General features: G+C 34.7%; 2 protein-coding genes across 2 annotated transcripts in view; both read left to right on the top strand.

The window, feature by feature from the left end:
* LOC107664969 (kinesin-like protein KIF2A) overlaps window positions 1–1,460 on the top strand; it is a 15,479-nt gene extending 14,019 nt beyond the window's left edge. The window contains exons 17-19 of the mRNA XM_016455675.1: window positions 648–749; window positions 932–1,067; window positions 1,155–1,460. Coding sequence (XP_016311161.1) covers window positions 648–749; window positions 932–1,067; window positions 1,155–1,240 — 324 coding nt within the window. The 3' untranslated portion in view covers window positions 1,241–1,460. The remainder of the gene's footprint in view (window positions 1–647; window positions 750–931; window positions 1,068–1,154) is intronic.
* A 4,140-nt stretch (window positions 1,461–5,600) lies between these two features.
* LOC107665002 (choline/ethanolaminephosphotransferase 1-like) overlaps window positions 5,601–10,617 on the top strand; it is a 10,804-nt gene continuing 5,787 nt past the window's right edge. The window contains exons 1-3 of the mRNA XM_016455718.1: window positions 5,601–5,677; window positions 6,831–7,238; window positions 8,811–8,958. Coding sequence (XP_016311204.1) covers window positions 6,888–7,238; window positions 8,811–8,958 — 499 coding nt within the window. The 5' untranslated portion in view covers window positions 5,601–5,677; window positions 6,831–6,887. The remainder of the gene's footprint in view (window positions 5,678–6,830; window positions 7,239–8,810; window positions 8,959–10,617) is intronic.

Here is a 10,617-nt window from a genome sequence, read left to right as displayed (position 1 = left end):
CTCAGTTGTCCTCAGTGTGAAAAGATGGATCTCAAAATCATACAGTCATTGTTGGAAAGGGTTCAAATACACAAAAATGCTGGAAAACCAAAGAATTTGTGTGACCTGAAGGGTTTTTCTGAAGAACAGCAGGCAGTTTAACTGTTCAGGACAAACAAGGGACTCATGAACAGCTATCACAAAAAAAACACAAAAAAAAACTGCTGTGGATCATTGAGTTTAAGAATCATGTAAACTTGTAAACTTTTGACCGGGGTCATTTTTATAAATTCAACTATTATTTTCTCTTGTGGACTATATGTAAACATCTTTTATGTGAAATATCTTATTCAGGACAGTACTAAATAAACAATAACGTGCATTTTGTATGATCCCTCTTATTTTGGTAAAATAATTAACATTTTGCAGATTCTGAAAGGGGCATGTAAACTTTTGACCTCAACTGTATGTGCCTATAAAGGCTTTATTTTTTGTTATCGGTGTATTCATGCTTTATATATTGCATATCATTTATAAGCATAAGGCTGAAACCATAAACAGGAAAATTAGGCAGACAATCGATTTGTTGACTCAAGATATTGTGGACCAAACACCATTAAGACTTTTTAATGTAGGTAGGATAAAAGCTTATGTTTGAATATTGACAGGAAGAGGAAGTCTCCCCTCAGCTCTTCACGTTCCACGAGGCGGTGTCTCAGCTGGTGGAGATGGAGGAGCAGGTTCTGGAAGACCACAGGGCTGTGTTTCAGGTGTTTATTCCTCTGAGGTCCCTTTCACACTAGAGCTTTTTAGTCCAGTTGACGCCAGCGTTTGGTTTGTTGTGCTTCTTTGTTCTGAACTCTTTACTTTCGTTTGTACTCAGATACGGTTCAGTCCCAAAACTGAAAAAGGGAATTGCTAATGATGATGTTCACACTATATGTGCTGACAGGAGTCTATCAGGTGGCTTGAGGATGAGAAGGTTCTCCTGGAGATGACTGAGGAGGTGGACTACGACGTGGACTCCTACTCTTCTCAGCTGGAGCAGATTCTCGACCAGAAGATTGAGATTCTTATTGAGCTCAGAGGTAAAGCATCCTCTAGAATGTTCTTTCCTTTCAATTTTCCTCTGATGGAATGATTATTAATGGACGTGTGTCTGCTCGTATTATCAGATAAAGTGAGGTCATTCCGTTCTGCTCTCCAAGAGGAGGAACAAGCCAGCAAGCAGATTAACCCCAAGCGGCCCCGTGCGCTGTAGCCTGGAACAATCTCACAGAGAAACGGCAAACACAAGAGTCCTGTAGGCTTCTTGATAGTATTCTGAAGAAACCTTTCCTACTTTCACATGTGAAATAAAGCGTTAGGTAATTCTCTTACAAATCAGCAGAGGATAAAATAAGGGGATTTTTCTGATCATTAAAACCCCTGAATGATTCTGAGGAAAGCTTTAGAATTTTTTTATTAGAATCGATTTTATTTATTTACTTTTTCATTGTAGGTTAAGGGTACAGACTTGTATCAGTTGATACTCACGTTTTTTTTTAGTTGTACCACTGAAATCCTTCTTTCGAAGTTGTTCTAAATTGTATGCATGAACGCCCGTTCCTAGCATGACTGACTTGGTTCATCTGCACTTTAATAACCTTGTTTTTTGGGGGTCCGTTTACCGTACTTGGCACGGTGTATGTTTCTGTTGATTGGCTGTTACAGCATTTTACTCTGTTTCACTTCTTGAAGGCTTAATAGATGAAGTTGAAGTTCTTGAAGAAGCATAAAATGCGCTGGGAGAAAATCTTGAGGTTATGTAAATGAATGTGAGAATTGTCAGCAGTTAGTTTTGTTGGTTTATCAATGACCGCTGTCACTTTTCCACATGATACTCTCTTTGCCGTCTCTCTCTCATCTGTTCATCTGTAAAATGCTTTCGTGCCATATCATGTTTCCTTGTGGAAAGGAAGTTAACAGTCCACCAACTTAGTGTTTTGCTTTTAAAACTTCCCAACATTCTCACATCTCCTATTAAAAATTGTACAATGTTATAACTTTCAGCAAGATTCTCATAACAAATAGAGAATACCACTTATCTGCTGCTGAGGTTTTCGGTGTTGGCACCTCTCAATTCAGTGGTTGCTAAATAAATGATTCAACAAAATTCTGCCTTTTTATCCTGTTTCCTGACTTTAATTTTTTTTTATTCCTGTTTTAAGAGTACTGAAATTGTGATTTCCTATGTTTGTAAAAATAGAGGAGAGTTTTATTTTAGTGATTTTGTCCAAGAGGTTGAGACAAAGTATAAAAGTTTAATAATAAGTAAGTCTGACTCTTCCGAGGACATTACAGTTAACTTTTTCTACATGTACCAACATAACAAACTGAAAATTAAATACAAATTAATAAAAACTATATAGACATAAAACCTAATACAAATGACAAAAACAATACTATATACAAAAATATGAAAATGTCTAATTCAACATAAAAAAATATAGTATAAATATCTCATTGATACTAAAATAACACGGGACTCTTCATACCTGAAGTAAAAATACTTCTCTTTGATATTTTATATCGTAGATATACATTTTTTTTAAGTAGAACTTATTCAAGCAACTACACTGAAGTCGTATGCTGATTTTAATACCGGTTTGAGTCGATGCAGTTTCAAAGTTATTGTCGTAGGGGGCGCAGTTTACTCACAATTCTGTCCCGTTAATGAAGAAAAAAAGGGGGTTGGATAAATAAACAAATAACAATTACGGCAGTATAAACATAAGTAAAAGCCCGAAACAAAACTTCTAGACGTACCGTCAATTTTTACTATTAGTAATAATTTAATTTCAATCTATAGATTTTGTACACATTGCTAAAATTCATGAGAAACCATGCCATCTGTTTTTGTATTGCAGTACTAATGAATGAATGAGGCATTTATATAGCGCTTTACTGTGTATTGCTGTACACCCAAAGCGCTTTATAATCATATGAGGGGCTCTCCTCAACCACCACCAGTGTGCAGCATCCACTTGAATGATGCGACGGCAGCCACAGGACAACGGCGCCCAGTGCGCTCACCACACACCAGCTACAGGTGGAGAGGAGAGAGAGAGAGAGCCTATCAAGTGGATGGGGATTATTGGGAGGCCATGATTGACAAGCGCCAGTGGAGGCAATTTGGCCAGGACACCGGGGTGTAATGAACGACTGTTCATTATTATTCCAAATTTAAATAATTGGATTTGAAAAAATCAACACATCTGATTGATGTAAAAAAAACAAACAAACAAAAAAAATATATTACTATATATATATATGTATTAAAAAAAAAAAAACATTTCATCGCTTGATTTTATTTTGAAATGCCTACTTCCGGAAGGCGTTGTCGTTGCGTTGTTGAAGCGCTTTTCGCGCCTCCGCATCTTTTCCACGCCGTTTACCCTGCTGTCGGTTAACCATCCTTCACCTAAGCGTGTTCTCCGTTGCCGTGGACGTTTCTTCGTCCCGGCATTTCTTTTAATTTATTTATAATTAATTTAAGAATTCAACTTTTGGCATCACACGGGCTTCTCCAGTGTAATGCTGCGGGGAGAAAGACATCTTCACCACGTAAACAGGTAACGTTACTATTGATCACAACCCAACTTCATTAATCACGCTGCTTAATTCAAATTGTATAGGTATATCACATTTATCATCTTGTCTGACACGTTTGACAGCTCTCTATCAAGCTGACGACGTCACTCTTCAGATTGTTATCAAGCTGACGTCATCCTCCAGATTTAATGGGCTGTTAATAATCTTATAAATAGAGTTAACTGGTGAGTACCTCATAAAACATACGGCAGATCAATGTCATAGTTTAAGGGCTTGGTTTTATTAGATCCCAATGCATCGTTCTCGTATCTTTCTGTCCTGTAACTGCCCTATTCCTGTACTGTCAGGTGTGTTTTAGGGTGGTGGGTAAACAAAGGTACTGTTGATCACAGCCGAACTGTATTAATCACACCTCCTCTAAAATGGGTTTAATATATAATTATAGTTGTAAAAAATAAATGTCACGTCGTTATTTTGTTATGCCTAAAATAAAATGTATATAAAATGATACTGAAGACCCTATTAAATTACAAAAATAATGTTTTCTTTGTTTTATAGCTGTGAGATCAACTATATACAGTACTCATTAAAGTTGGCGAAATCTTTAAGCTGAGGTCGAAGACAGAGCAAAGTATTTTAAAAGGCATCAAAGTATAAATTTATATGAAGTATGTAAATTTATATCATATATATATTTGCTTATAATTGTATTAAAATATATTAAAAGGTATCAAATAAAGTATAAAACCACCAGTAGAACATCTGCTATACTATAATTGAATATTCTTCCAATAATTTTGAATAATTTCATAATTTTAAAATGAAAAAATATTAAATTAAAATGAAGTATTATATCAGTTTAGAATTATACATGCATATATTTATAATTTTATTCTGTAAAAATGTTTTAAGAGGTGTCTATTAAAGTATAAAAGCGCTGGTAGAACATCTGCTACATTATAATGAAATATTCATAGCCTGTAATTTTAATTTAAAATTTAATTTTAACATTTAAATTAATTCACTTTTATATCAGTGTATATGTATATACATATGCATATGCACTATTGATTATAATTTAATTCAAACATAGCCTGTAATTTTAATTTAAAATTTAATTTTAACATTTAAATGAATTCACTTTTATATCAGTGTATATGTATATACATATGCATATGCACTATTGATTATAATTTAATTCAAGTAGAATATACGGCTAATTTTGTTTTAGTGGGAGAAAACAGTCCTCGTCCCATTTGATCTTTAAAATTCTCTGTTGTCCTTGAGAAATACATTTAGCTTGTTGATTGTCCCAGACTGTAGTGTAGCTTGACTGTAGCGTATAGAAATCATTTACTAAATAGCAGTCAACTAAGTAACTATTACACCACCCCACAAAAACTTTAATTATAAATTCCAGTTTTTCAGTAGTGTCAGAGTTCTTCCATTTGTTCAAAAATAATTTATGCATGCCACTGTATTTGCTCCCGTAGATCTAATCCCATAATCTCATTGTGGATTCAACGCTCACCACGCCCACGCAGAGAAGCATGAGCTCACACAAGAGACCTGTCCGGGCTCGGCCCGATTCAGACAACAATTTCTCTGTGGCCCGTGACCTGAACGCACCAGGTGTGGAAGAGGGCCCCGGTCTCCTGGCCAAGCTGATGGAGCTTCCTGTAGCCCGTCTGTCCCGGCAGCAGCTCAAAAGGCTGGAGGAGCATCGGTACAGCAGTGCGGGACGGTCCCTCCTGGAGCCCTTCATGCAGGGATTCTGGTGCTGGCTGGTGAGCAAAGTGCCTCTCTGGATGGCGCCGAACCTCATCACCATAGTGGGACTCGCTACTAATATTATCAGTACTCTGATACTGGTATACTACTGCCCTACTGCCACCGAACAGGTATTGTGCACTTCCACTGCTTCAGTAGATTCCATTACTGGTTTAAACAGATCAGCTACAAACCCTAATTCATTTTGTTTTCACTTGCTAATAATTGACAGCTCTCTATCAAGCTGACGACGTCACTCTTCAGATTGTTATCAAGCTGACGTCATCCTCCAGATTTAATGGGCTGTTAATAATCTTATAAATAGAGTTAACTGGTGAGTACCTCATAAAACATACGGCAGATCAATGTCATAGTTTAAGGGCTTGGTTTTATTAGATCCCAATGCATCGTTCTCGTATCTTTCTGTCCTGTAACTGCCCTATTCCTGTACTGTCAGGTGTGTTTTAGGGTGGTGGGTAAACAAAGGTACTGTTGATCACAGCCGAACTGTATTAATCACACCTCCTCTAAAATGGGTTTAATATATAATTATAGTTGTAAAAAATAAATGTCACGTCGTTATTTTGTTATGCCTAAAATAAAATGTATATAAAATGATACTGAAGACCCTATTAAATTACAAAAATAATGTTTTCTTTGTTTTATAGCTGTGAGATCAACTATATACAGTACTCATTAAAGTTGGCGAAATCTTTAAGCTGAGGTCGAAGACAGAGCAAAGTATTTTAAAAGGCATCAAAGTATAAATTTATATGAAGTATGTAAATTTATATCATATATATATTTGCTTATAATTGTATTAAAATATATTAAAAGGTATCAAATAAAGTATAAAACCACCAGTAGAACATCTGCTATACTATAATTGAATATTCTTCCAATAATTTTGAATAATTTCATAATTTTAAAATGAAAAAATATTAAATTAAAATGAAGTATTATATCAGTTTAGAATTATACATGCATATATTTATAATTTTATTCTGTAAAAATGTTTTAAGAGGTGTCTATTAAAGTATAAAAGCGCTGGTAGAACATCTGCTACATTATAATGAAATATTCATAGCCTGTAATTTTAATTTAAAATTTAATTTTAACATTTAAATGAATTCACTTTTATATCAGTGTATATGTATATACATATGCATATGCACTATTGATTATAATTTAATTCAAGTAGAATATACGGCTAATTTTGTTTTAGTGGGAGAAAACAGTCCTCGTCCCATTTGATCTTTAAAATTCTCTGTTGTCCTTGAGAAATACATTTAGCTTGTTGATTGTCCCAGACTGTAGTGTAGCTTGACTGTAGCGTATAGAAATCATTTACTAAATAGCAGTTAACTAAGTAACTATTACACCACCCCACAAAAACTTTAATTATAAATTCCAGTTTTTCAGTAGTGTCAGAGTTCTTCCATTTGTTCAAAAATAATTTATGCATGCCACTGTATTTGCTCCCGTAGATCTAATCCCATAATCTCATTGTGGATTCAACGCTCACCACGCCCACGCAGAGAAGCATGAGCTCACACAAGAGACCTGTCCGGGCTCGGCCCGATTCAGACAACAATTTCTCTGTGGCCCGTGACCTGAACGCACCAGGTGTGGAAGAGGGCCCCGGTCTCCTGGCCAAGCTGATGGAGCTTCCTGTAGCCCGTCTGTCCCGGCAGCAGCTCAAAAGGCTGGAGGAGCATCGGTACAGCAGTGCGGGACGGTCCCTCCTGGAGCCCTTCATGCAGGGATTCTGGTGCTGGCTGGTGAGCAAAGTGCCTCTCTGGATGGCGCCGAACCTCATCACCATAGTGGGACTCGCTACTAATATTATCAGTACTCTGATACTGGTATACTACTGCCCTACTGCCACCGAACAGGTATTGTGCACTTCCACTGCTTCAGTAGATTCCATTACTGGTTTAAACAGATCAGCTACAAACCCTAATTCATTTTGTTTTCACTTGCTAATAACAGTGGTATAGTGCAGATTCAAAATAATGTCCATGCAAAATGTGATGAGAAAAATATTTAGCAGTTATTTTAATTATTATTCATTATTTTAATATCAGTTTTAGTGTAGTTCTTATTATTTAGCAGCCGTTACACTGGTCAGTTACATTAGGTCTCGGTAATTTTTGCTGATTTTAATATCGGTTTTAATATAATTATGAATATTTAGAATTAAACAGCGGTTGCAGTGGTCATTATCAAGATATTTTCTTTTTGCTGATTTTATTATCAGTTTTAATCGAATATTTAGTAGCTTTTGCAGTAACCACTATTAGGACGTTTTTGGTTGTTGCTTTTAATATCAGTTCAGTATTCAGAAAGAATACTAAGTAGCTTTTACAGTAGTGTCTAATTATCGTTATCGATAAAATCCCATAAAATATCGAGATATACTTTTTTGTCAATATCGCACACCCCTAGTAGTTATCTGGTCTTTTTTGTTGATTTTAATCAGTTATATTTTAATTATGAATATTTAACAGCTGTTGCAGTGGTCACCGTTAGAACATTTTGTTGTTGATTTTAATATCGGGTTTTTTTTTTCAGTTTAGTTTTTAGTTTTAGTGTTAATAGTTATTGCAGTGGTCATCGTCATTGTTTTTTGTTGGTTTTAATATCAGTTTAGTAAACTTTTAAGTATATAATATCTATTAGAGTATCATACTTTTTTGTTGTTGTTGATTACTTTTAATTAATCATATTTAAGATAAATTTTTAATCTAATTATGATTGTTTAGTAGCTATTACAGTGGTCACCATTAGAACATGAACTTTTTGATGATTTAAAATCAGTTTTATTTGATTATTAATATTTAACGGCTTTTACAGTGCCCACCATTAGAACATTGGTCTTTTTTGTTGTATCAGGTTTAGATTTAGTTCAGTTGTAGTAGTGACCACTAGGACATGATCTTTTGTCAACTTTAATATCAGTTTCGTATAACTTATGCAGTAGGATGTGGTCTTTTTTGCTGATTTTAATATCGGTCTAAGTGTAACTATAATTATTTAGTTGCAATTGCAGTAAATTCTTGGCTGTTCTTTTTTACCCTGCCTTGCATATAGTCTATGAAGGCCATAATTTAGTATATTCTGAGCTCTCCAGAGGAGATAATTGCTGTGGTCTGTTTAAACAGTGCAATAAGACACTGTGTATTGTCAGACACGGCTTGTTCTGTCAGCTGTTACAGCCTGTGTTTATCAGCTATAACAGTCTTATGATTCCTGCTGTTATGGAAAGCATCTTCATTGTTCAAGTCTGCAATACAACACCCTCTCTCTCTCCCCGTACCATTTGTATCCACAATAAGGCTTATAGAGATAAAAGAACGCATTAATATCCACCTTTGTGGCAGTAAGTATGAAGTTGCATGTTAGTCATTGGTGCAGTGCGAAGCATCAAAGTGGACCGAAATTTAAGCCTGTTTTATCTTTTTCAGGCACCAACGTGGGCATACTTGGCCTGTGCTTTGGGTCTGTTCATCTATCAATCATTGGATGCCATAGATGGGAAGCAGGCACGAAGGACCAACAGCAGCACACCACTTGGAGAGCTCTTTGACCATGGCTGTGACTCCCTCTCAACAGGTCTGCTCACGTTTGTGTATGCAAATACAGTCAGCTACTATATTACACTTAGATCCATGGCACTATGTTTTATTACTTTATTATTAAATTCATCTAAAAGATTGAGCTCTAAAGATTAATGTTTTTTTTTTAAAGAATTCTCTTCTGCTCACCAAGCGTGCATTTATTTGATCCAAAATACAGCAAACGCAGTAATGTTATGAAATATTTTTACTATTTAAAATAACTGCTTTCTATTTTAATATATTTTAAAATGTAATTTATTCCTGTGATTTCAAAGCTGAATTTTTAGCATCATTACTCCAGTCACATGATCCTTCAGAAATCGTTCTAATATTCTATTTTGCTGCTCAAAAAACATTTATTATTATTATGTTGAAAACAGCGGAGTAGAATTTTTTTCAGGTTTCTTTGATGAATAGAAAGTTCAGAAGAACAGCATTTATCTGAAATAGAGATCTTTTGTAACACTATAAATGTCTTTATCATCACTTTTGATCTATTTAATGCATCCTTGCCAAATAAAAGTATTAATTTCTATCATTTATTTTCCAAAAAACTGACTCCAGGCTTTTGAATGGTGTAGTAAAAGGATCTCCAACCCTGCTCCTAGAGAGCTACCATCCTGCAGACTTCAGTCCTAACCCTGCTCCAACACACCTGTCTGTAATTATCAAGTAGCCCTGAACTCCTTGATTAGCTGCTTCAGGTGTGTTTGATAGAGGTTGGAGCTGAAATCTGCAGGAGCAGGGTTGGAGACCCCTGGTATATTATATAATGTTACAAAATCTTTTTATTTCAGATAAATGCTGATCTTTGGATCTTTCTATTCATCAAAGAATCCTGAACAAAATGTAATAATAATAAGTTTCTTGAGCAGCAAATCAGCATATTAGAATGACTTCAAGGATCATGTGACACAGAAGACTGAAGTAATGATGCTGAAAATTTAGATTTGATCACAGGAATAAATTACATTTTAAATTATATTCAAATAGAAAGCAGTTATTTTAAATAGTAAAAAATATTTCACAATATTACTGCTTTTGCTGTATTTTGGATCAAATAAATGCAGGCTTGGTGAGCAGAAGAGAATTCTTTAAAAAAGATTAAAAATCTTACTTTTCAAAACCTTTTGACTGGTAGTGTACATTTGAGTAGAGATGTATAGATCAAAATGTATTATCTATCAATATAAACAGATGATAAATTATATTGGCTGAAGCCCAAAATTCTAGACACAAAGTTCTTCTAGACACACTGGGCTTAAAAACCAAAAAATTGTATAAGAAAATGTGTCTATTATAAAAAGCTATTCTATTCTATTATAATATTAAAATTATTTATTTTTATATTATAATGTATTTCTTACTAGAATAACGTGGACTGGTGTTCTATTTTTAAAAATATTGTGTAAAAATAGTTTAGACTTTTGACTTGACGACAAGAGCTTCCAGTGCAGAAGAATGTACAGACATAGTGCAGACATACATAGGAATGACACAGTAGAAATGGAATATAACACTAATATAAGAAAAACAGAAAATTAAAGAGGTCATATGATGTGATTTCAATTTTTCCTTTCTCTTTGGAGTGTTACAAGCTCTTGGTGCATAAAGAAGATCTGTAAAGTTGCAAAGACTAAAGTCTCAAATCCAA

The sequence above is a fragment of the Sinocyclocheilus anshuiensis genome, unplaced genomic scaffold (genome assembly GCF_001515605.1).
Source record: "Sinocyclocheilus anshuiensis isolate Anshui unplaced genomic scaffold, SAMN03320099.WGS_v1.1 scaffold363, whole genome shotgun sequence".
In the NCBI taxonomy this organism is placed as follows: Eukaryota; Metazoa; Chordata; class Actinopteri; order Cypriniformes; family Cyprinidae; genus Sinocyclocheilus; species Sinocyclocheilus anshuiensis.
The sequence above is the reverse complement of the archived record's forward strand: the minus strand, read 5'-3'. Positions and strand labels throughout refer to the sequence as shown.